At 36.5% G+C, this 26,679-nt stretch overlaps 2 protein-coding genes across 2 annotated transcripts in view; both read left to right on the forward strand.

The window, feature by feature from the left end:
* The window catches only part of LOC106134523 (ATP-binding cassette sub-family F member 3), a 434,240-nt gene that overhangs the window by 375,345 nt on the left and 32,216 nt on the right, over positions 1-26,679 (forward strand). The window lies entirely within an intron of this gene.
* The window catches only part of LOC106134481 (uncharacterized), a 101,978-nt gene that overhangs the window by 66,443 nt on the left and 8,856 nt on the right, over positions 1-26,679 (forward strand). Inside the window, exons 3-13 of the mRNA XM_060954852.1 lie at positions 3,942-3,997; positions 17,517-18,565; positions 19,301-19,373; positions 19,888-19,928; positions 21,040-21,198; positions 21,600-21,867; positions 22,174-22,371; positions 22,555-22,765; positions 22,856-23,019; positions 23,103-23,200; positions 24,725-24,938. Coding sequence (XP_060810835.1) covers positions 3,942-3,997; positions 17,517-18,565; positions 19,301-19,373; positions 19,888-19,928; positions 21,040-21,198; positions 21,600-21,867; positions 22,174-22,371; positions 22,555-22,765; positions 22,856-23,019; positions 23,103-23,200; positions 24,725-24,938 — 2,531 coding nt within the window. The remainder of the gene's footprint in view (positions 1-3,941; positions 3,998-17,516; positions 18,566-19,300; positions 19,374-19,887; positions 19,929-21,039; positions 21,199-21,599; positions 21,868-22,173; positions 22,372-22,554; positions 22,766-22,855; positions 23,020-23,102; positions 23,201-24,724; positions 24,939-26,679) is intronic.

A 26,679-nucleotide genomic window follows, 5' to 3' on the forward strand; every position in this document is an offset into this window, starting at 1 on the left:
CAAATGTGTTCCACAACGGGGCTCTTAATTTAAATTTAGTATCAGTGTAATGAAGGAAGATGATTTCTGTATTGGGATTGTAGATGTGCACTACTGTTAACGTGGGTTCATTAGGCCTGGCTTTAGTTGTTCGATATTTAAGTTAATGTCATCATAATAATGATATACATACTTCGTTCTAGATGTTTCTCTGTGAGTATGTAATCAAATTTTAAAAATTAAGAGCATAAAACAATTATAAGTAGGGTAAATTTGGGATTTTGATATTGATAAAATCTTAACTATTCTAAACGTAGCATTTGAGTACTATCCAGTTAGTTAGCTATTTTCTTCTGTTTCCCCGGGAGTTTATCTCATGATATGTGTATTTGTTAATAGTAATAATTTATCTTATCAATTCTTTGTTTTAATTTCGACTATGAAGATGAAATTTCTATACATATTCGAACTCCCAGAACAATATACGATGTTGTTTTGTAATAATTCACTAAATCTAAAAAGCCTGGCGGGAATAATAGTGGAATAAAAGGTACATGATATGGTTATGCTATGCATGCTTGGCATGATTTCAGTTCAGTGTTACGTTTATTCAAATTTTCAAGACTGATTCCAATTCATCTCTATGCAAATGTATGTATGTAACGCAATTTTTAATTACACCGTCTGCGTGTCTGTCTGAGACGCCGGCAGGTGACAACGGGGCGGTTAAGTGTGCCATTTTACGGCTTTTATGCATATTTGATGGTGCCGCCATAATCTCTGCGGTGTGGGGAAGAAGAGCTGGGAACCGAATAGAAGTTACATAAAAAATGTATTCTGTGTATTCCTTAAGCTCGTAGCTAATAAAAGACTTCTTCTCACTGTGTTTCTAACCTTCTTTTTTTTTCAAACAACTCCTATACGAATATCAAACATTTAATTAACCTACGCTGTTTAATGCAATGGGACTGATATGTATTGTATTAATACCGACGGCCTCTGTGGCGCAGCGGTAGTACGCTCGTCTGTGACATCGGAGGTCCCGGATTTCGAATCCCGGCCAGGGCATGATGAGAAAAGAACTTTTTCTAATTGGCCTGGGTCTTAGATGTTTATCTATATAAGTATTTATTATAAAATATAGTATCGTTGAGTTAGTTTCTCGTAAAACAAGACTCGAACTTACTTCAAGGCTAACTCAATCAGTGTAATTTGTCCCGTATATATTTATTTATTAATACAAAAAGTTCCTAACATGTTCTAGATTATATAACCTAAAATATTCAAGATTAATGTAACTCGTAACACATGCTTAAAATTTAATAAAAATATAACAAAACTCTAGGTATTGAAAATGTAAATTCTTTAAATGATTCTTTTTTTAATTTAATGTAAATTTTTCATCAAATTCATTTTGCACAAATGAAGGTTTTATTAACTATGCTGTTTTAACCTCACTAACTGCTGCCTTTAAGATCTGGCGCAAACTCCACGTAGTTATAAGCTTGTCGCAAGACGCTCTTCTCGCCAGTACTTATATTTGTATTGGATATGAATTGTGTAGGTAACTGGTGTCGTCGCGATTACCTATGATTTAGTCGTACTACGTGCATTATTTATAATGGCAATATGTGACGAGATTCATAAATACGAACAGTTGGGGTGAAATCAAGACACTTTAAGTAATACATTTCACAGTATTATATATAAACACACAGTGAATGAATGCTCACACTTGTATATTGTGGTTTTATTTTAATTGTTTACTATCAGTAAAAAAGTACTAGTTTTCGCAGGCCCCTGCTTAATCTCTCAAATAAAAAAATCTTGATTATATAAATAGTATGAATTTATTAAGGCATTATTGAACTAATTCCTTTCATAACAACAGAAGTAATTGAACAAACATTCTGTAACCCAAAATTAATTGGAGATCCAAATGAAAGATTTAAATAATCCACCGTTTAAAGGCAAAGCCTTGGAATCGGAAAATAATGACGGACATTAGACATGCTAAGAGGGACGTATCAATTACCGGCCGAGAGCTAACAGGCATTACGTGCTCAATATTAAAATCGAATTTACGGACCCGTGTTATGTAACCCGAATAAGGGCGCCCATCCACCACGAGTACAGCTGAGATATAATTTACAAAAAAAAAGGAACATGCATTTAATTTGGTACAAGTTTAGTTTATTATGTAATCACTCATTAGTCAAAAGACAAAATAAACAATTGTTTCTACCGTGAGTATCTGTAGTCAAACGGTTATGGCGCCCAAATAGAAAAGCGTGATTCGCAGGGAGGCACCGGTTCAATCCCCAGCTCACCCATGTACCAATGATTATTTTTTGAGTTATTTACATTAGTTTCATAACTAATCGATGCTACATCGATGATACTACATGTGATCATGAGATAATATGGGTTAGGTTCCCCTGTAAAGGTTATGATGGTTAGAAAGGAGGCACTTCCTGTAAAAACTTTACTTAACACAATCTAGGCTCATGGTCACAACCTCACCCCGAGCTCCTCTCCAGAGAGTTGAGGAAGTAACCTGACGATATGGCGAAAAACGTTTTTAAATTTAATAGTCATCAAGCGAATAAGATCTACGGATAGGGCAACAATGTGTTGGTTAGGCAATCTACTTACTTGCTTTACTGTGTATGATATGACAACATATAGCTTTCAATGTGTTGTATAACATGCACATAGTTGTGGTGTTATGGTATAAAACTGGTGAAGTTCCGTCCTGTGGCCTGCGTTCCGGTGGTAGCGATAGAAACTAAACTTATACCACGATACTTGCTTTTTATTTTAAACAGTTTCATTCAATTTGATGACTTGAAGTGTCAAATGTTGATTTTTAATTGGATGTTTGGACGATTAAACTAAGAACTCGTAGATTTGCATAAGAACAAATAGCAAAAAACATTTTCATTCTCCCATACAAATTGGTTGATCAACTTTTCGGTCTTAGTATGGGAAATAACAAAAATCATTTTTGCTTTATTTATATAGAAATCCACTCAATTTTGTCATCCAAATAAGTTGTGAAAATTTCTTTTACTAATATATATTCAGTATTAAATCAAGATATAATTCACAAAACTAAGAACAACATACAATTTTTTTTGTTATCGTACAAATTCACTGAGATAGATATTCACTGAGAAAGGGTATTTAAAATCCTATGGATATTTAAAACCTCTCTAGGATCGTGGTAACTCACATCTTAAGAGAGGTGAGGAATGACCGGGACTATCGCCAGACGACGCCAGATGACAATGTTAAAATTAAGAATGAACAAATAAATTTCCAAGCGAATATTACAATGTTGTCTGTACAACTGTACAGTGTGACCGCCGTAACACCAATTAAAATCGCATTTCGTCAACACGGCAGCCCGCCATCATCTGATATCGAATGCTTACATAATTGCCCGCCTTTTACACCCCTGTCGACAAATTCAATAGCACTATTCAAGCTTAAAACTATAATTTGTGTATTAGTTTACCCCTTTTGGATTCAGGTGAATTACTGTTTTCGGTTTGTTTGTGTTAGTGGCATTTCTTATAAATTGTTACTAATAATGTTTAGATCATATAGGGTCCGTAAAACAGGAGATCTGGAGTTTGATTCTTAGCAAGTGCAACATTTGTACATGTTTTTAGTAAATGTATGCCGTCTGATTTCTGGCACCAAAAAAAAGGAATAGGACCACGCGACTATGGGATAGGACAAAACTTGGGATTCAACTTTAAGGCGATGGGCTAGCAACCTGTCACTATTTGAATCTCACTTCTATCATTAAGCCCAACAGCTGGACATAGCCTATCAGGCTTTCCAAGACTGTTGGCCCTGTTTAGCCCACAAAGGATATATATATATATCCCTTGCGGGCTATACATAAATTGGAAATTAGAAACGTAATGATACATTTGTCTTTTTTGTTTCAGAACCCAGAAGAAGAACAGATAACACACAAACTTTTCCGGCCTTCCACTTCCAAACTGTAAGTAAAAAATATCGTTTCATAATAGAACATTAAAATTTTCCACAATCAAAATATCTTTCGCATCAAGAGCTTTCAATTCACTTTGTTCAAAATTGTATAGGCACCTAACCGAAGCCCTAGATTAGATTCTTAATTTAAATTTTAACAACTCCATCAAAACCCATACAATACATCTGGATGGCACGTAAAATCTCCAAAACATTGCGACAGTAAAACAGCGGCCCCGGGCGCCAATTACCACGAACCATAAAGCCAGCAATTGTCGCGTATTTGTTCATATATTTATGCGAAAATACGTGCGGGGTACGCGTGATCCCGCGCGTAATTATTGCGTGACTTATTGGCGGAGGAAGATAACACGTACGACGCGACAACAAAATACAGACCTCCTTCAATTGCCCGCTTTATAGTCTTCATCTTCACTGGGGAAGAAACCGAGAGGTCTATTTAAAGTGGTAGGTCGGTCAGCCCTCGAGGGCTCAGCTTTATCTAGCGTTTGACTCACCGACGCAGATTTCAGTAATTACGCTGATTATTCGTTTTCTTTGGCCCGGGGACGAAAAATAAGTTATACTAATTGCAACTACAGATTATGAAATGAAATATTAACTCAATGAATTACATTTCAGGGACTTTATTGAGAATAAATTCTTTACTGTTATTTTCAGGCTGCATAAAAATATGCTATTTTAGGCAGTTTATGTTATTTTCTTTCAATTGTTTTGTCAAACAGCTTCAGTTACGCTTTCGTAGCAAGATCTACCAGATGAACTCGTAGCATTTGCCGCTACGACGTCGTAGCAGAACAGTATTACATACAGTGTCAGATCACATCAAGTGATATCGGCATATTATTCTATTATATCATATAAATTTTTACAGAGCTTTGTAGGTTGAAAGGTAGCTGAAAAATTTATTAACAAGAAAAGTAACAATGCAAAAGTGTGATTATAAGTATACTTATGCATAAACCTGATTTAACATATATGACTATATATTCAACAAACTTCAGTTAATACTAGGAAAAATTAAAAGTTAAAAACAATTTGTCGAAAACTTAGTTTCAGGAACAGCGTTCAGTAAAACAAAGTAAATGAAGATAGGTACTTAACCTTGTTGCGAAGTTTGATCCAATAAAACAAAGTTTCCAACAAACGAATGCATTAAAGTCACCCGCAAACTGATCCAATCGTAATATCGCACTCCCAGACATCGAAAGTTAGTATGCATTGACTTTGAAAAGTCGTCCAAAACTAAGTTGGGTTATGTTTATGAAACTATTCGGATGCGGGTGTGTGCCGCCAATACACATGCAAGAACTCGCGCCAACTCGAGGCATAGTTCGTAAGTGGAACAGCTGTAAAACAAAGTAGCGAAGGGTCTAGGAACTTAGTGTGTACGTTGGCAACTATTCGGCGAACACATGTCGTCCGAACCAGCGGTAGCCGCGCCTCGACTCGCCACTTTGACAGTTTAATTCGGAAGCCGCGGCCGACGACCGCCGATTCATAATAAGTTAAACTAGGTTTTAACTAAAGTATTGCGGCGATAACGAAGCCTACGCGACCCCCGCCTCGCGCCACGCCCGCCTGCAGATAAACTTTTAAAATGACTTTGGAAGCTTTTGAGCTTTTAATCGGTAAAGTTGTACAGACAGACAGTTCGGGTACAATCCTTGAACCGCTTGCGCCGGCGACGGCGGCCGCAAAACTTTGTTTTACAGGACTACTTTTCTTCTTGTTTCAAGGTTGGACTCTTAAAACAAACTCCGGTTCGACGGAGTTCGCGAACTCGGGCGCCAACAATTTACAAATTTCTCTCTTTCATAACAACTAACTGCCGCTCGGCGCCGGCGAAAGTTGTCCTGCGTAGATCTTAATCGCATTGTCTGTTGCGCTCGCGGCGCGAACAGCTGACTGTGACGACATCGAACTTTTGTTTTAATTCATGCAGTACGCAGCCAGTCGCGGGATGAATGGCTGTGGAAACAGAGATTGAGACCGGTTTCCGGTCAGACGAGCTGGCCGCGAGGGTCGGGACAGACAGCAGGCGCCCTCCGACGCGTTTATTCAATTCGCTTAAGTGACATAGATAGCATAGACTGCGGCTAAAAAACTCGTCTGCCAAATTTGACGGCGCCCCCGGCGACCGGCGGCGACTTCTTTTTTCAGTTCACGCCTCACCTGCCCCCGGCCCGAAGTGGTCTCGCGTTAAATAAGTAGATTGGCACTCGATAAACACTTTTTTCTTTCATACTGATCGTGTTTGACACTTGAAAGCTTTTCGTTACGTTCACCGTTGAGTATGGCTTTTGCTTTATTTACTTACAAACCCCAAACTGTATATCCTGCCACTGAATCGCAAAGCAGATTTCTTTTTAATGAAAACCTCTGTAAATTCGGATTTATTTTCACCGCCAGAGAACGGGGTAATAAAGATTAATATTTAATGTACTGCCGTTATGTACAGTGAAGCGATGGTAACATAAGCTAAATGCAGTATCGGGTATTGCGCGTAAATTTTACGTAACTAGAAATAAATAGGTTGCGGGTGTGTGGGGCGGGGCGGCGTGGGCGGCGGCGTGCGCGCGCACCCGAGCCCCGAGCTCCGCCGCCGCGCTCCGCGTAGTCCGCGAATCGCGCGTCGCAGGCCACCCGCACCGCGGCGCTCCGGGTCCGCATCGACACACTCGTAGCCGATAAACTTTTCCGCCGCGGCCGTGTGCTACGCCGCGCTACGGTGCTACGACAATTCTACGCACAAAATAAAAAGTGCCCCTTTTTGTGCTGTGATCATTTTAGTGAACTCGTGTTCTGAAACATTTTTGTGCGTTATGAGGAGCCAGGTTCTGTAGTGATGTCGGCCCTCGTCCGACCCGTCTGGTAAGTCACTCTCTGATTTTATACCGATTCGACTATTTTATTGCGCGAATAGTTGAATCAAAAATTTCGTTGTTGTTATTTGCCGTTTATTTGAATGCGGAAGTTTATTTCAGCGGTGAACAGCGTCGGTGATAATATCAAGAATTTTCAAGATTTAAAAATTAAATAAATCGTTAAAGCACAAATCCCACGCTCGTAAAACCATTTCACGAAATGCTTTCAAGTTGCGTATTAATTATAGGTAGTATATTTAGATTTAGGCATAAACGTTTATTATGTGTAAGGATGCGTGATGTTCGTTGATTAGTGACGTATTCAGTTAATCGAGTGAGGGCAATTAGAGGCGCGGGTTGTCAAACAGCGGCATTATTAGAAGACGGAATATGTAATGACGTCGCGCGGCATGTTGACATCCCTAACCCGAGTGATTTAGAAGCGTATGTGATTTTAGAATTAAATTAACTAGTTATCTTATAAAATTAATACAGTTAATGAAATTAAACATTTGTAATGTTATTATTCTCATTACTTTACTCGCAACAAAAACAAATTCTATAATCTCTTAAGGCTCTTAAGGTTTTTTTTTTTCAATTTGTATCTCTTGATTATTTATATGGCTGCAATAAATTGTTGAAATTCCTAATAATTTCAACAATGCACCCAAAAATTGAACGAATAAAGAAGTAAAATTCAATTTAAATGTCTTATTTAATGGGAGACTTAAACAAACAACTATCAAAACTTTAGTAGAGCGAGTAAAATTTTTATATATATTATATTTTTCATTATTTTTTATTTCATTTTTCTTCATCTTTAATCTTTTCGTGCAAGGTCATCGGTCCAACTTTAAAATTTATAATAACCGTACTAATATAAAAATTCAATTACATATACGAAAGGTTTTTCTTTATTAATTTAGTTTTATTGAAAGTTTTCACTTTAAATAATTCAGGCTTCTAATATACATATCTTTATATCAATGATATCAACAAGGTGCATCGAAATTTCCGAATTAAAATCGAGATTAAATATTTTCCAAACTCAAATATTCTTAAAAGCAAGGCTTATTAGCTTAAGATTCTTACTTTAGATGATGAGCTATTAGCCCGTACTATCTTCGAATCTCAAATCCAGCTAAACATAGCCCTCCCAGTTTTGTAACTATTGACTCTGTTCATCTCATAAAAGATAAAGACGCGGTATTTATGAATGTAACTATTAACTCCCAGTTTGTAACTTCTGACTTCGTTAATCCCATAAGAAATATTACGCGATACATGTGTATAAGGTAAACGTATACATATTTTTCATTACTTCCATAAATATAAAATTAAGCTATTCATTCAATGTCGTGCAGGACATCTCGATAACGGGCGGTAATTGTTTCCAGTCCAACGCCGCGCGTATCTGATGGGCAAACACCTTTATTGTGTTCCACTCGTTATTCCATTCAATTTCGTTATTTTCCATTTTCGTATTGCTTTCATGAGCTTGTGGGTTTACATGGCCATTTTGTGTTTGTTAATTAGATGATTTATAATTTAACAAGAAATAATTTTGCGTTTTTTGCCGTATGGTTTCTGGAAGTTTAGAATATAATGGATGAAGATATAGGTTTAAAAACTTGGGATTCCTCTTGTAGGCGATGGGCTAGCAACCTGTCTAATTTGAATCTCAATTCCATCATGCAGCCATACAGCTAAACGTGGCCTTTCAGCCTTTTCATGAGTGTTTGCTCTGTCTACTCCGCAAGGGATATAAACGTGACGTGTATGTGTGTGTTTATATTTGAGCAGATGATGAAGTTACTCGATCACTTACATATCTGGTAGTGTAGAAAATTATCACTTTATTAGGAGTTTCAGTTCGCTTCTCGTTCGAGGCATATAGGTATATAAGGGCTGCTGTTTTATAACTATAGTACACGTCAAGGCTACGCAAATCTAATCAGCAAAACCCTCTTATAAAATCAATAACAATTAATCAGTTATTTGTTTGCTATACATATATTAACCCGATTTCGTCGTAATAAGGATATTTTTTTTTATTTATTTCTGAAACATCTTAAATATGTGATAAGAATTAAGAATTAGTACATTTAGTACTAAAATCTAAGAATTTCAGAAAATCTGTTCGAATTTATTTATCAAGTTTTGCACAAAAGAACAACACAAAAGAAAAAGACAGAAGAATAAGGTTACCTTCAATATAATCATCACTCAGCACCTCTCAATAGAGAATTAAAAAGTTAAAAGAAAGGCAACAAGCGTGAAATAACGTATGAAATATGATATAGGAAAATAATTTAAACATGGGTAATTTTATTTACGCCTTATGCTTTATATTTTCTTTTTATTTTCTTGTCTAATCGTGCCATTATTCAATCAAAGATAAAGACCACAAAATACAACTTCAGTTCTATTTTTATATATTTTTTAGGAAATATACTGTTCCTATTCTCTTACAAATTTATTTATTTATACATACATTATTTAAAAGTAATAACACTGAAGATTAATTAAATCACCACATTTTATGAATCAATAGAACCAAACTTCCACCCAATTCACCATTCCCTAGATTTTTTTAGTATTGCGTACATCGCTTCGCTGTTACAATGCGTTTCGTAATTGTAAATTTTTTATTGTAAAAAACGGAAAAGGGTCTTTGCCTCAAAGATACTCTAACGGGCCCTGTAATAAGTAAAATAGCAAAACGATGTGTGCGAGGGGCGATACACCGTGATAACCCTCAGCCCAGCGAGTAGGGCTGTATCTTTTTGTGAAATACCTTTAAAGAGCAACGTTTATATATTTTCCCAAGTTTTTGGGGAATTCCGTTGTGTTTTATTTCAAACAGTACAAATGCAATTTTGACAAGGAGTATTATCAAATACCTTTATGATTTGCAGCTTAAGATAAGTCACATGAAAAACGCTTGTTATCTACAATGTTCTATGGATTTCCACTTGCTACGATCCCTAATCTATATATTTTCTTTTAAGCTTAAATTGCTGGTTACTATTTTCATTCAATCATGTATGAATAGAGAGCCATTTCAAAAAGTTAAATAGTTTTGTGCAAAATGTATATGGTACATTAAAAATGAGTTTCAGTTTTAAACATACCTATTTACTTCTTTCTGCTTTTTTTTTCTATAGGCTATCCTTTTATTTTTTTATTAATATTGGTAAATCTAATTGATTTATTTTTGCAAGAAAGCGTTATTTGAATAAATAATATAATTTTAGATATACCTACCTTATTATAAAATGCTAATTTATTAAATGCCTTTTACATCGTATCTATTACGAAATCTCTTTATTAAGCGAAAATTAAAAGTTTTGTTATGAAAGAACGTACTGTTATATAAATATTTGAAGTACACTAGTCAAATACATCAGATATTCACCATGCGAATAGGGACCGTTACACCGCGTGCCGGCCCTCTTTCAAATACCGGCGCCAGCGTAGGGTTGTTAAAAAGGTTTCCTTAATTCAATATATATTTTTTGTAGGAATATTGTTACGACTGATTTTCTTAAAATTATTAATACTTACTTTATATTTAATCAGAATATAAACTACCTATTAAGTTTAATAATTCACTTACCGTTAAATAATTTGTATTGATTACCCCATCAGCATGTATTAATTACCGAGGAGCGTACATGGTACTCGTACGAATAGGTAACCTTTTGTGCATCATCTTGGCTTAAATGTACTTTTTTTTGTTATAACGTATGTTTTATTTATTAAAAAGTAATTTCAAATAACAAACATAGTTTATTTCGTTCCACAATTAGTTCATTACACAGTTTGTGCTAATTTTTATTTATCAATCATACACTTGTATAAATTTATAACTATTAAGAGCTGTTTTACAAGCATTGAACTATTAAAACAATCAAGTATTCCAAATGATAACTATAAGTTATTCTATTAATTCAGGTTAACCTACCTTAAGACACTTTTTGACTTTGATAAATCATATAATAACAAACAAGTTCCTGTGTAAATTTCCAAAAATAAAGACTCCATTACTCTTGAATAAGCTTCGTGTAAAAACCTGACAGTCTAATCCAGAATAATGGTAAAAATTCAACCCAAACTTCTCACCAGACAGATGATTTTATAACGAGTTATACACCAGGAGAAATAAGAGACATAAAGATGTGGTCTAACTCTTTGGTTTTTGAATTTATCCGATGCAAATAAAAAGTAAATTCTTCTTTATATTAATTTAATATGGAAGTACTTATGAATTGACAACCCTAAACCATTTTCGCGAGGGTTGAACGGTGACGTAGAACGGGTCCCGGTAGGGGTACAGTGCACTAACATTACCCTACTTATTTTCAACTCGGTTAAACTATTGCATTATCGATTTTCCACTCACATGTTATTCTTGCAAAAATCAATACGAAAGCGTACCTCTTTCCCTTGTACTAGTTTTGTTGGTAATTGCAACGTAATTATTTTAAGTGTGTGCTTAGTAAAATGACCTAGTTACTTTAGTATGTGAATGTCAATTTTAATGTATATTCATTTGTATAATTTTGAGTGAAACTTCAAATTTAAAGTAAAATATGATCAGACTTGAATGAAGGACTTATGTTGATTTAAAAATAATCTTTATCAAAATATAAAGACGTAGTATTAAGGACTAACACCAGGAGGAAGAAAGAAACGTTAAGTTAGTATTCTATTACACATATGTTTCGAGCTTACTTTCGTGCAAGCTTAATCTGTTTCATTGGTATTAATCGATTCATCTCTTTTAATACACAAATAGGAATCTCTGTAACCTTATTAAGTTTTAGAAAAGTGATAATAATTTTGTAGCAAGAAAAAGCGAGGTACCTGTGTTATGCTAAGTGCGTATGTATTTGTAAGCAGCAGTGTAATCTAATTCACTATAATTGAATACTTTTATCAAACTCAAAAGGATAGGCGAAACCAATATAGGGTCATCTATTAAAAGAAGAGCCTCATGCATGCTTAAAAATCGGTTAGCAGCCTTTAATTATTTCTAAAGTTTCGACTACTCTCATTGATCAATTTCTCTTTTCACGCGAGCGGAGCCTGTTATCCTTTCCTGTAAGAATTTAGGAAAATCCTTTCTTAATGCACCCCTAGACCACATGGAACCTACATACCAAATTTCAAGTCTCTAGAACCAGCTGTTTAGACTGTGCGTATTATGCCAGGCGTAACAGAAAAAAAATCGACACCAGTATTGACCAGTATTACCCGCATTAATCCATTCAGATCAACGTGGCTTTGGAATCTCTAATCTTTTGGCTCTGTCTTTACGTATATATGTATGTGTTTTAAAAAAAATACAATATTATCAATCGGTAAATCTACCTCGATATAGAAACGAGAGAGACAATAAATTATACTGATCCATAAAGGATTAGCTCATTGATTATTTTTACACCGTAACGCAAAAACAATGATTTTCTGATATGCTGTCAGTCTGCATAATTCAAGCGTTGGAAATTAAATGAAAACAATATATAATAACATGAAACGTGTTTATTATTTTCATTGAATATGTGTGTAATGAGAAAAATCTGTCATTTTTAAGCAAAATTCCTAAGTTCTTATAAATTTAAGTATTCTAAGATTTTATCATAAATTCAGTGCTAGTTTTTTGTTTTTAACTGAATATTACTATTGAGTAATATAGAGTACAATGCCATAATAGAAACTTTTGGACCAACAGTCTCAATCACAAAATTTTCTGTTTATTTATCACGTCGTACTTAAGTTTTTCTCCATTTTAATTTAGGCACAAACGAAACTTTATTATTAACCTATAGAAACATTAACTAAACCTATTTCAATTCAAACATAGATACCAAGAGATTCTCTCATGGCCCAATAATTTCAAAGCCTCGACGCAAGTTATGATACCTGTTTCGTCCGAAACTTTCGCAACAAAGCGGTGTCCAGCTATCAGTAACCGTCAGTTGTTACTCGCTTCAAACTTCCAAATCCATTTAAAGGAAGCTCCAAATTGGAGGCGTATTTATCTTGAGGAGTCGATTTAAAAGCGAAATCACGCGAGTGTAAGGCGGCATTATCGCTAGAACGAGATCCGCAGCCCTGCCAAGTACTACCAACTCTATGAATCTAATCCGGTGGATTTAGTCTCTGATTTACAGCTGAGTCGAGGGCGGCTGCTCGAAAGAAAAGTGATAATGTCTTAATCTCACCACACTCGAGTTTCCGACCCCGAGTTTTATGGCTGCCGCACAGACGGCAGTATGATTTATGATTTCAATAATTAAGAATTCTAAGGTGCAATTTGAATTTGAGGGCCGCGGGAGGCCGCGCGTGTGTCTTATTGCTCGGCGGTGAAAGGGTCCCGCTCCTGACTTCTGGCCTAAGGAATTATGCACAGTCTTAAGGAATCACGGGTAATTGTGATTTATCTACGCTGTTCTTAACAAACTGCAGACGAAAATTGGGTTCCGTTATCCTTTTATTATTCTGTGGATCGTTATTACTTACGACTTCTAATGATAACAATGTATACCTAAGTTTTTGCGGCATTGTGTTATTGGAATACAATAAACGTTAGCGTGTAGAACACAAATATTAAAACGGGCAAAGCCCTTATATGGAAGTGAATTTACCGTGACGCGCACTATATGACGCGAAGAATATGACATGCAACGCGTATTTACCTTCAACAAAATTAATCTATAAAAATTTATTTCTGAAAAAACATTTCGTCCTCGTTCTTTTCTTTATATTTTTGAATTAGATCATGGAGGCTCTTTAAGAAATTACACTAGTATCCTATAATCTGTAACATTCATCATTCATAGTCTGAATATTGTTATTACTTCGTTTTGGATTTCATTTTATAATTAATTTCTCAATTACCGAAAATTCCTTAAATTTGCGTATCAAAATCTAATTTCAACAGCAGAAGCACTCACCCGGTCACGTCTCTCTTCCATAATCCACGGCCTTATATCGCGCCCTAATCTCCAGGCATTACAATTAACGCGGCCCCAAGATAACCCGCCACTCGCCACCCGCTGATAAAGGTCCACACGAGCACTAGTTTAAACCGGTTAAGCATCACCCTCAGGGTTTATCTAATTACCCTACGCCAATGCAAACGGTTCCTCGAACGGCGAAACGCGCTTTACGTTTTGAGTAAATAAAGTATAGAAGTGGCGTCGTTTAAGTATAGACAAAATGCAAAAATACGGATAGCTATAATTTCGAACAAATTAGATATAGTGCCGTGTGGTTCTCTTAGAAAATAGAACAAAAAAAGACCATTCCATCCTTTTCCCATATTAAAAGCTTGGGATTCTTCTAGGTGATGGGCTAGCAACCTGTCAATATCTGAATTTCAATTCTATCATTAAGACAAACAGCTGAACGTGGCCCATCAGTCTTTTCAAGACTGTTGACTCTGCCTACCCCGCAAGGGATGTGGACGTTATTATATGTATTGTAGATAATCTTCTTACAAAAATATAGCAGACTATGCAGGACGAACAAGAAAAAAATTAAGGGAAACTTCACTTTAGCCAGACCTTCGCTTCTGTGCAAATATTCAGGATTATAATTAGTTTGTGTCACTCCTGAAATCTAAGTCCATCTCTGTCCAAATTGGATCGAAACGATTTAGGCAATAATGAGGTTTTCTTTGCAAATTAAGAATAAAAAAAATTCATAAAGTAAAAAAATTAATTTTTCCTCTTTGTTACCATAATAATGCATGGAGTATACAAACATTTACATGACATTAATTATTGTAACTAACATAAACATTTTAACATAAACTTACTTAAAAACTATTCTAAACTATTGTATTATATTATTAGTAGGTCACATACTTTAGTCTTAGTTTTTACTTGAATAATTTAACAATTATTCAACTTATAATTAAATTTAAAAAAAATCATCAATACTAGTAATAAGTAAGCCTGACTTACTAATATTACTTTTTTATAATGTTGCAATTTTATACATGTATAATTTTCGATAATTAATTACAATATTTAAACCATAAAAAATAAAAACTGCGACATCTGTGTTCTTTTTTAATTTACATTAATACTCCCTTCATCTGAAAACCTTTCACGTTTGCGTAACCCTACAGCGACTGAGTGGATGCGTCACGTACGTAAATGTTTGCCGGTCGTACTATCGGTATTTGGGACTTCCGGTTAGCCCCCCCCACTCCCGTCAAGGACCATCGATTCCTATCTGGAGTAAAGTTGGACGCATATTGCACAAATCTGAGGGAATATCGTCAATCGATAAATCTGACTCGATCCTAGAGATACTTAAGTCGTATTAAGGGAAGGGAAAATAAAAAGGAGTGAAATTTGATAGTGTTTAAAGTGCAAAATTTTGCTGTTTATTTTTATAGTAGATACTAGCTGTCTCGGCAAATGTTGTTTTGCCAGATAAATAATTTTAAAGTAAATTTTAGTTCAAAAAACATGTTAAGGGTGGACAACCCTTATCACTAAGGGGTATGATGGATGTTAGCCGATTTTCAGAACTACTCAATATGCTCACAAAATTTTATGAGAATCGGTCATGCCGTTACGGAGAAGTACGGGAACGAACATTGTAACACGAATTTTATATATAAGATATAGGAATAGCATGTAAAAAATGGTTGACACTACATATAGGGAGACGTTTTGACAATTCTTAGTCTTCTGCTTACCTGACTCAAAACTGTTCTCAAATTTGGATTTCAAGAAATATTGAATTGAAATCCCTAACTACTAAAGCTCGCCTCAAACATGCATAGAGATTAATGATTTATGAACATATATTGTTTTGGTCTATATATAGAGATAGGTAGAGTACTAGAAGAAGAGACTAAACCGACAAAGACATTCAAGTAACGAATATGTTACATGAACAAATCTATACTTAACATCCATTTTTTCACTATGTATACATGTATACATACAGGTAATCACGTCTATATCTCTTGCTGGATAGACAGAGCCTGAAAGGCTCCGTTTAGCAATATAGCCTAATGATAGAATTGAGTTTTAAATAGTTACAGGTTTCTAGCCCATCGCCTAAAAGAAGATTTTCATTAGTAGCCTTTTACGAAATCCATCGGAAAGTGATAGAGAATGATATCATATTGATAAATATAATTGCCGCAATAATAATATAGGAAAAATGCATGTAGGTTTTATTTCAATGCAAGAGAACATTAAATTTGTGTGTGGAGTGTGTGCGTGTGTTTTGTGTGCTATTAACTTCCTTGATCATTAAGCACTTATTTTAAGTTAAATTAATGCAGTTACATGTCATGCAATTATTGACCATTTATAAAGCTTAGAAAATGATAATCCCAAGCAGCTTAACACTTATGGATTGTTTTACTATAAATAAGCCCACGAAACTTAATGAACTATCATAATTTATATACATTCAATTTATTTTAGGCTTACAAACTTGGGATTCTTTTTTAGGCGATGGGCTAGCTAACCTGTCACTATTTGAATCTCAATTCTATCATTAAGCCAAATAGCTGAACGTGGCCATTCAGTCTTTTTAAGACTATTGGCTCTGTCTACCCCGCAAGGGATATAGACGTGACCATATGTATGTAGGTATTTAATTTATTAAAAGCTTTTACTAAGTAAAGATACGTTTATCGCTAATCATCAACAAAAAATAAATTAAATGAACATCCGTGACAAAGTATCCTGGAAATCAGTTTTCTTCAAATACTTACCCAATAAAATAATCATGAAAAATGTCACATGTAAAAGAACAAAATTTATCTAGTGTCTTGAACATACACCTCAAACCTCTTGATTAATGCGGGCAGTAAATATAAAACAAGACTGTTTAAATTAACTGGTCTGATAAATTAAGTCCAAAAAATAAGGAATAAAATCAGGTCATATAATTTAATAACACAGAAATAGTAAGCCTTATTTTTAAATGGGTAAAAATATTATCTGATATAAATATGCGCTAAACATATATTATGTAACCTTTAAATAAAAAGTGCCATTGAGGGAAAAAGTTAAATAGTCAGTTTGACATCATTCAAAACTTGAAAAAAGTTTTCTGATAAGTTTGTTTTAAACTTTAAAATATAGTCTCATAAAATAGAAGAAAGCAATTTTGGGAATGCGTGGTGCTCATTACGTTACATTTCGTGGTAAATCTTTTTGATTGATTGATTAAATTACGCTTTTTTCTAAATAAAACTACCATCTCTACGGGACGTATAGCCGAAGCCTCGCGTAAAATATCAAACTTTTTTATTATGTTTTTATAAACATACCTATATATAATTATTTTAGTCTGCTACAAATTCCAACTTTTATTCCTATGCTACATAGGTACTCTAATTTATTAATAATTTTGTCTGAAAGCTCTTGAGTGAAATGGTTTTTACGTGGGAACGATTTTTGTGCAATTAATTTTAACAAACAAGTGCTTGAAATGTGCTGACGTGGATTGGAAATGCCGAGAATCATTTCCGCGTAAAAATATTTTGATTGTGGATGGAAAATGGAATCGCAAGTACACTATTCATTTTTGATATGTTTATATAGATGTGAACTCTTTAGCACAGACAGGTTTTGATGTCGACATTTGTTGCAGGGCGGCGCCGCTGAATGCGCAGTCGTCGCTGTCACACATCACTAAGAGAAGGTTGGAATTCGGGGTGGATGTTGAAACGTTCAGACTAAACGATAGACGATACGAGCACGTAGAGAGTGACGGATCCATGGACGAAGACAAAATGCTTGGCAAGCGGAGACGTCGGCTGCTCGATGACGACAGACGAGACGACATCGATCCTCGACGCCGACCGATGCCGACTCACAGGCCGCAAGCATCTCGTCATCCTGACGATGATGAAATACTTATTCGTGAGACACAGGCGGCATTAAAAACTCTGTCTGGCAGCTGGCCCCGAGATCAATTAACGGCTCACAGTGGCGATGAAAACGATGACGCTACTGAATTTGAAAACCTATTTAGTGATAAGAGATCTGATAAAATGCTTCCGTCTTCCCCGTCACCGTCTTCAGAGAGTGCTGACGGTTCTCATAAAAGTTTTAATATTGGACATCAAGTTGACGATCACAATACCAACGGCACGGCGAGTGATTATGATAGAATAAAAGAATCTCAAAGATCAGAGAGGGACAGAAGCATCGATAGTTATGAGAGAAATGGTAAATGTAACTACGATGCTCCTACCTTTGACGAGCTCGTAGATTCGTCTTCCAACGAATTAGAGATAGATATGTCTGACAGAAACGATGACAAATATGACGACGATAGAGATTCTAAACATAAGCGTAAAAATGAAATTGTATCCGTCAACAAGCAATCACTTTACAATGCCTACAAAGCAGCTACTGCAGCACTTCCATATTCCACACAATCTGCCTTTAAGCCTCCAGCGGAGGTGAAACATAGAATTCACGGGGCAATGCTACCAAGCGAGCCTTTCGGAGGATATTCGAATGATCACGAGAAGAGTTCTGTGAACAAAGGGTCCAAGCAGTATACGGTTCTGCAGCCGGCGGGAGCTGGTTCACGCGCCGCCACGGCACTGCAAGAGGCGCGCGCGGTGCCCACGGCGCAGCCCGCCAGAGACTCACGGCCTCTCGCCGCACTCTCCCCACCGGTCGCCAGAGGTACCACTCTAACTCACCTCAGACAACGATAACCAAACTTTCTTAACGACATGGCTATAACGTAGAACTCCGCTCCGCACTGTGAACTAAGTCGAAGTTTGTTTCAAGGTCACCCCGCGATATCTCATAACGCTGCTGCCGGGTCGATAGCCGATTGTTTTCAGTGATGACGCTTGTGTTTGTTCTTTAACATTAAATTAGTAAATACTTATAATAAATAAAAACATTTCATTAATTTCCGATAATAGAGAAGTCAACACATTGCTGAATGGGAAAAAATATACTAGAAAAGTTATTCACATACTTATGTATAAGCCACAAATCGGAGATGCCTTGCGAGATAGATGCCTTTCATTATTTAGTCAGCGATGGTTACAGTAAGGTTTAGACTCCACCTACGTCAATAACGTACATAGAAAGTACCTAACGTTTTCCTCGTATTGCCGGGTGGCTAGGTTTACGTCAAAGCAACGCGCAATAAAAACAGGTCAGGGGACCGTGGGCGGGGCGTTATCGCGCCGCCCCGCAACTCCTGAAAGAAAAATTGTGAGTCCGCGCAGTCGCCTGGCGTTCTTTATTTTTTCTTTGAAGTTGTAGGGGGATGGGACCGGAGCGGGGCGGGGCCGCGCAGGTACGCCCGGCCCGGGGCACGCCCGCCCGTATCGATCGCTCGCACGCCCCCTCATCTGATGATTAGGAAAATACTAATTTGTGCACTGGTCGATTTGTTCACAGAAGGCAACAAGTGTCCCACACCTGGCTGCAATGGGCAGGGCCACGTTACCGGCCTTTACACGCACCACAGGAGGTGAGTGACGATGATTCTTATGAATTTCAGTACATACTCGTACCTACTGAGAGAGATGCGTGCAGTCAACTTTGACTTTCAAAACTTTGGAGCAGCTGCGCTAATCGATAATAGTTTACAAACTCGACTGTGTTATAAAGTTTGAATGAATGCCCAGATAATCATTTACAAACTTCATTTTTATAAAAGTCAGTCATACCTAAATTAATTATTACTAGATAATATTTGCTTAAATAAACTCTTCGGATATTAACTACCTTCTCGACATATTACTTATAAAGAAGCAATATCATAAATTTTAATATTCTTTTCTACTGGATTATTAGTTATTTGAGATTGCTAATTGTATTATCAAATTTTTGGTTTTTAATATTAAGTACCTAAATTAACTACGTACTAAAACAAAACTTTCAAATTATTTGCCAGAAATTTCATTCTGAGGCAGATTTCTTTGAAAATACATTGAATCGTGTGATAAAATCAAATTTTACAATGCTATCGTTTGTTCCTCCAGTCTGTCAGGATGTCCAAGAAAGGATAAAGTCACACCTGAGAGTGAGTAACTAACATGGATGATCATTATGCTTGTTGTATGATCTTGTTTTGCGTAGAAATTTTATTTTTTATTTCATTTTATACAAGTCGTAACAATTTTAGTATCGGTGATCAGGATACATCTGTAGAAAAAAAAATGGAAATCAAATTATTTCTTTAGCTACAACCCAAAGCTACGACTTATTGAAGAGGCTGTCATATATAAAGAAGTATTGAGTATGTTAAAGTTCGCTATTTCGGTATATTGAACATACTAAAACCAAGTAATCACTCGATTAAAACCAACAAGCGAACTCAAAATCACTGATCACTGGATAATAAAAGTAGCGACTTATTTAGGAATAAAAATAGGTAAGTATTTCTTGTTACCTATACATACATATATACGTAAGGCTTATTGTGGCACCACACACAAAGTAGTGACAATTCCTTTAGTGGTATTAGAAAGAAGTATGTAGATAAGTAAGGCGTCCACATCTCTTTTTCTATGTTCGTTTAGCCTACGTCTGTTTCAACGACATAATTTTTCATCCTTGGGCGATAAGACAATACAACTTTCTATGTTTTAACGCTTCTTCGACAGAATAGTTCTTTACTTTTCTGTAAAAATTAAAAATGTACGTGTTGAACCATTCGTAAGCCAGACGATTTTTGAAGAATAAATTTACACTCAAAATGCAAGCTTCTTAATTCTGAATATACTCGTAGATCAAATAGTAGTTGTAAAGTAGAGTAAAGAGTTGTTGCAAAAATCATTATTTTCTGTTACTATTATTTTCCATGTGGTTCCCCGCACCAATTCAAAGAATATGATTATTCTATCTCTTTCCGAAAAATGTTGTAAAAGGCGACTAAGGGATATAAACTTGAAATTCATCTTATGGGCGATGTACTACTTAAATCTAAATTCTATCATTAAGCCAAGAAGCTGAGCGTGACCTATCAAACTTTTTAAGACCTTTGGCTCTGTCTACCCCAAAAGATATATAGACATATATATGTAATATGCTATTATTTTGACGTACCATTTAGATGTTGAATGCAGTTGTTGTCTTCCTTAGTTATTTCACCAAAGTATCTTCAAAAATTAAACTCTTCAACCTGTATACAGTTTTGGCGTTGCACGAGACAATCTTGAAGTGCCCCACACCGGGGTGCAACGGCCGTGGTCACGTCAGCTCCAACAGGAGTACCCACCGATCCCTCTCCGGCTGCCCCACTGCCGCCGCCCGCAAGGCAGCTGCCCGCTCCCAGCGAGCCAGACCTTCAGGTAACAAGACATTCAGATCAGGTGACACCATTTCAGCTGCAGCAGGAGTACCCGCCTATCTCTCCCCGGCTACTCCAGAGTGGCCTCCCAACTGGAAAGAAGTGAAGAGTGAAATATCTTAAGGCAGACCCCGAGCTGCTTAGATGGCTGTACAGGGTGCAACCAGGAACACGCAAAGATGAAAGAAAGAAGTAGCCAAGGAAACTATCACTGCTACTATGACCCAAACCCGCTTAGGTACCCCTGTTTACAGGATCATTGACGTCAGGAGCGCAACCATAGGCGTTACTACAGGGTCTCATAAATTGGCACAAACGACTGGTATATGAAGAACGTAGACAACCGAAATCTATCGTAAAATCGCCATAATATTTTTTATAACAAATATTCTTCCCTTACAGTTCCTCCGCCAACCCCAATCACAGTTACCGTCGAGAGCACGGTTAGCGTTACTCCCGCGTCCCGTGTTGAACGCGAGCCAGCGGCGGCGTCGCCGCGGAGTCCCCCCGTGAAGCGAGAAGCCCCCGAGCTGCTCGTGCCAAAGAGAGAGGCCGCCGAGCCAGAGCGCGACTCCCCCGGGATGGAGACGCGCCACGCCGGCTACGGCGCGCCGCCAGACCAGCGCTCACCTTACGAGCGCCCGCCAGACGACCACGTCCGATCTTATAGGTAACAGATACTATTTGTACTAGTCAATGTTCAGGGTAGCTTATCCCAAATGTCACCATGCGTCAACACCTGAGGGTTCAGGTTTGAAAAAGCGAATATGAGAGACATTTAGGAAGACTGAAGACAATTCAACTTGACATGATAGTATAGATAGATAAACTTCACATCTACTGAAGTGTCTGCTAGATTCAGTCACAAAAGATTTTCTTTTCTACTTAGGTCTTGTAGGCCGGTTAGCAGCTACCATCTGATCTAATTTAAACAGCAGTAGGTACTTAATGTGAAACTATTCCATTTTCTCTTTAGTCAAATGAACGAAACGCGGTACGGTTACGAGTCTCGGTGCTACGAGGGTGCTCCAGCCTTCGAGCGATACGACCCTGCGCAGTGTCCGCAACGTCCGTACGGCTGGGAGGAGGAGCGCTACCACGACCCTCACCTACCTACGCCCATGAAAACCGACCAGTCCGAGCAGGAAACGAGCTCCGGCCCCATTTACCCTAGGTAGGTCCTCGTTTTAACAAAATTAAGCTAAGTCTTTAGGGTCGTATTACGAAATGCCTTAACAAATGTGGTAAACGAGACTGAATCCAATCCTAAACATGCTATTTTTATACCTAATATCGAAGAGTCTTTTTTTGAGTCTTTAATTCTTGTGTAAATCTTGAACGCGCATCCTCTTCGTAGACCAATGTACCACTACGAAACGAGTAGCGGAGTAGGGGGCGTGGGTGCGGTGAGCGCGATGCCGCCGGGCGTGCCGCCGGGCTTCTCCGCGATCAACCTGTCCGTGAAGATCGCGGCGGCGCAGGCGCAGCGGCCGCGTAGCCCAACGCCTAGAGATCCGAGAGATCCACGTCCGGCCATAGATCTTTCCACTTCAAGTGGTAGTCCACAGGTGAGAAGAACTAAAGCTAAGAAATAGTCATTTATTAATTAAAATTACCGCCTGGTCCCTATATAAAAAGTAAATCAATTTTTACAACAGGGTCCATATGCATCACCGGTGTACACAAGCGCCGGTGGCGGCAGCGGGGGCGGAGCCCGAGGCAGCCCGCAGCCGGGCGCTTCGCCCCAGCTCACCGCCAGCCCACAGGTGCCCAGTCCGCAGGGCCAGACCCTCGACCTTAGCGTGTCCCGTTTACCACATAGGTGAGGCATTTCAATGTTGCTTCTAACCTAGATAGAAAATATTAAAATGTAAATAGTTTCTAATTACCAATATTTTTCCATAGTCGCGGGTTCCCTGGCGGCGTATCGTACAGTCGAGAATCGACGCCAGATAGCGGAGGCAGCCATCCATACCTTGAAGCTTATCATCGAGATACAGCTGGTAATATATACTTCAATAGGTATTTTAAGATAAAATAAAATGAATAACTAAATATAGATATATACGAAACAGATTACACAGATTGAGTTAGCCTCGAAATAAGTTCGAGACATGTGTTGCGAGATACTAACTCAACGATACTATATCTATACTAATATTAGTGTGTGTGAGAGTTTGTTTGAACGCGCTTATCTCAGGAACCACTAGTCCGAATTGAAAAATTATTTTTGCGTCGAATATACCATTTATCGCAGAATGCTTTAGGCTTCAAGCATTGGCGATTACATTTTCACAATGAACTGCCATTTATATATTTCATTATTAATATACAGTAATATTTACTTTTAATTTCTAATTCATCAAATTTTATGAATTATAAGAGTTATGGGTATCTATGTATACTTATTACTAAAAAACAATAAAAAGCCCAAAGGCCACAAAATGTACTGAATATCATGTACACATTTCTTGCTCCAATATCCCCCTGACATACTGCGCGTAGTGTAAGGCCCTAACACATGATGTCTGCGTCATAAAACAAGCCATACAAATTAAAACGCGCCCACGTAATCACTCCCTCCTGTAAGCTCACCGCAACATACACCCGAGCAATATTGCTAATCTTGGTTACTAGGCGCAAGCGGTTTTTGTGTGTTCTGAATTTTCACCTTAATTAAAACGTTGCATAAAATAAACTCCTGGGGAATATCTTCTTTCATATTGGAATTAATAGAATGGCGTTACATGTTATGATTTTACAAACAGAACCTGACATGAAAATTAAATTAAATACTTAAATCTATTAGTTACCTAGTAGATACTAGTTAGTAATTTAGTTGGTATCTATTTACCTAGCTGCAAGCACAGTGCCACAAAATATTTGTAGATATATTTTAATAATGACCTTCTAAGTAAAATATCTCCAAGGATACCTACCTACATATACCTACTTACTTGACTAAGCATATAAACAATTTCTTTAAAGAATCTTGAGGCTGCCTCGTTTCAAGGTCAGACTTGGGATTGAAAAACAACAAAGAGCCGGTCCCTTTTGCTACAACCGTTATTCGCCTTTCATTCATTCGCTTTCAATAGAATTTTGAATTAAGTAGGTACCTACTTGGACCCTTCTGTTTAAATGAATTAAAAATATTGCTAGGGGAGTTAAGATTTTATTTTACCTGATGAATAAGTAAACTATTACTTATTTGTACTTCACTTCAAGTACCAATATAAAAAGCCAGTTTGAGAACAAGCCATACAAATTTAGTTTACTAAAGAATAAGAACAACTGGATATTTAATATCAGCATGTTTAGCCGTTTAGACTAAGTATGTGTTGAAGTAACAGATATAAGATAAATAGATAGCGTCTCCTCAATTCTTTCTCCTTATTCATTGAACGTGGCCTTTCAGACTTTTAAAGACTGTTGGTTCTGTCTACCCCGCAAGGAATATAGACGCGATTATATGTATGTATGTAAGTACTATTATGTTAAGTATAGTAGTATATGTTTCCATTCAGGTTACGGCGGCGTGAGTCCACATCCAGTAGCTGGCTACGGCCTGGGCCAGCCCGACTACGCAGCAGCGGCGGCAGCAGCGGGCTACGGGGGGTACCAATACCAATGTGGGGCCTATCCCCCGCCCCCCGCGTACCCCCCACATGCCCCACCGTACTCACCTCCCTGTTACATGCCACCTCCTCACGCACCACACGACAAACCTAAAGATAGCAGGTGAATACATAAATTTATCTTTAGTGCTTGTTTCCACAGGTCAATTTTCATTATATGGCGTCACGTACTTCACGTTCGTCACGCCTAAATCTATAGGTATCTGTTTAAATAGAATTTATTAAATTAATATTTATAATTCAATAACGTACTTCATAACGCCTTTATAATGTGCTAGTGCCATCAATGCCATGTCTTAAACTATAAAATAAAACTTTCTACTTCACTTACCTAACTACTATGTAGTGTACCTACTCACAATTACTAAAGGAATGTAAGTCAACTCAAGGTGAATTCAATTAGGTTAACTCACATACGTACCTTTTTCTCGTATCATTGTGCTAAACGTCACAATATGCATGTAAGTATGAAATAATAATATATACAGTACTAATATATTCCCTTTCTGAAAACTCTTTATACTTTATTTTTATTAAAATGATCGTTTTTTATTTTAATTGTCTTCTACGGCTAACAACGTAACTTTATATTTTACTTAACCTACATTAATTTTGGCATTATTCTATTTAATTTTAAAATACCATGCAAGCCATTTCAACAAAATGTTTACTTACCTACCTATTTAAAAAAAGTTTAAACTTGTTTGAATTTGGCGCGCAGCGCTTGGTACATTCGGTTTCACGCATGCATTTTCATTATCTAAAAGGGCTACAAAAAAGGTTTCAAGTAAAAGTATAAATTTATCAAAAATCTTAAAACGGAAAGTAAGGAATAATAAAAAGTACTAACAATAAGTTAATAAACAAATACTAAAGGTTTGCAACTGCCTAACTAAACAACTAACCTCAACCTTTTTCTAGGGATGTGACATTGCTGATAAAAAATCGATTTTTATCTAATCGATTTATTTTTTAAGTATGAAAAATCGATTAATAATTAATCGATTTTTCTTAAGAAAATAATTTTGATAGATTATTTCCTATTTTTTCAATTAATGTCAAAATAAACACCATATACATTATATCAATAGATTTATTCATTAAAAATAAATATCAGAAACAAAAAGTTCTTCTATAATCAACACAAATTAAAGTTTTTAACAATCAAGTTTGAAAAATGAAGTTTCAGCAACGAATAATGAATAACATATCAACCGAATGTCGGTAAATATTGTTCATCGACTAACTCCATCTAGAGAATGTTTGATTAAATGAATCATCTAAACTGTTTTAAAAGCACAGAAAGAATGCAGATGGCGTTAATGTAATATTATGGAGCTATAATAGTATTCTTTGGCAGTTCGCATTCCAGGCTCCAAGCCAGAAGACAAAAACGTAATGTCGGAGTGCATTTATTGCATGATTATAAAAAATCGATTTTTAATCGATTATTAATTTAAAAAAAATCACGTATAAAAATCGATTTTTACTTTAAAAATTCAATTTTTAATCGATTTTATCCATAATCGATTTTTTTCCCCATCCCTACCTTTTTCTTATAAATTTTCTAACTTACTGCAGTTTTATATCTTTATTCAAATGGTTAAGGTGTTTTTAATTAATATGGCCAAATACCTTGTATGCCACGTCTTAGTTTCCAAAAAGATAAACTTTTAAAAATCCAAACGGTTGCCGGGACATTATTCATAATAAAGTTGGTGACAACGAAACGAAGTAGTGCATCAATACTATTATTTAAAAAAAGTTAATTTAAACGTGTAACATTATAAACTGGCGTACATACATTACTTCCAATTTCTATAAATAAAATGTGACCGTTTATT

This window comes from Amyelois transitella, chromosome 5 (genome assembly GCF_032362555.1).
Source record: "Amyelois transitella isolate CPQ chromosome 5, ilAmyTran1.1, whole genome shotgun sequence".
Classification (NCBI taxonomy): Eukaryota; Metazoa; Arthropoda; class Insecta; order Lepidoptera; family Pyralidae; genus Amyelois; species Amyelois transitella.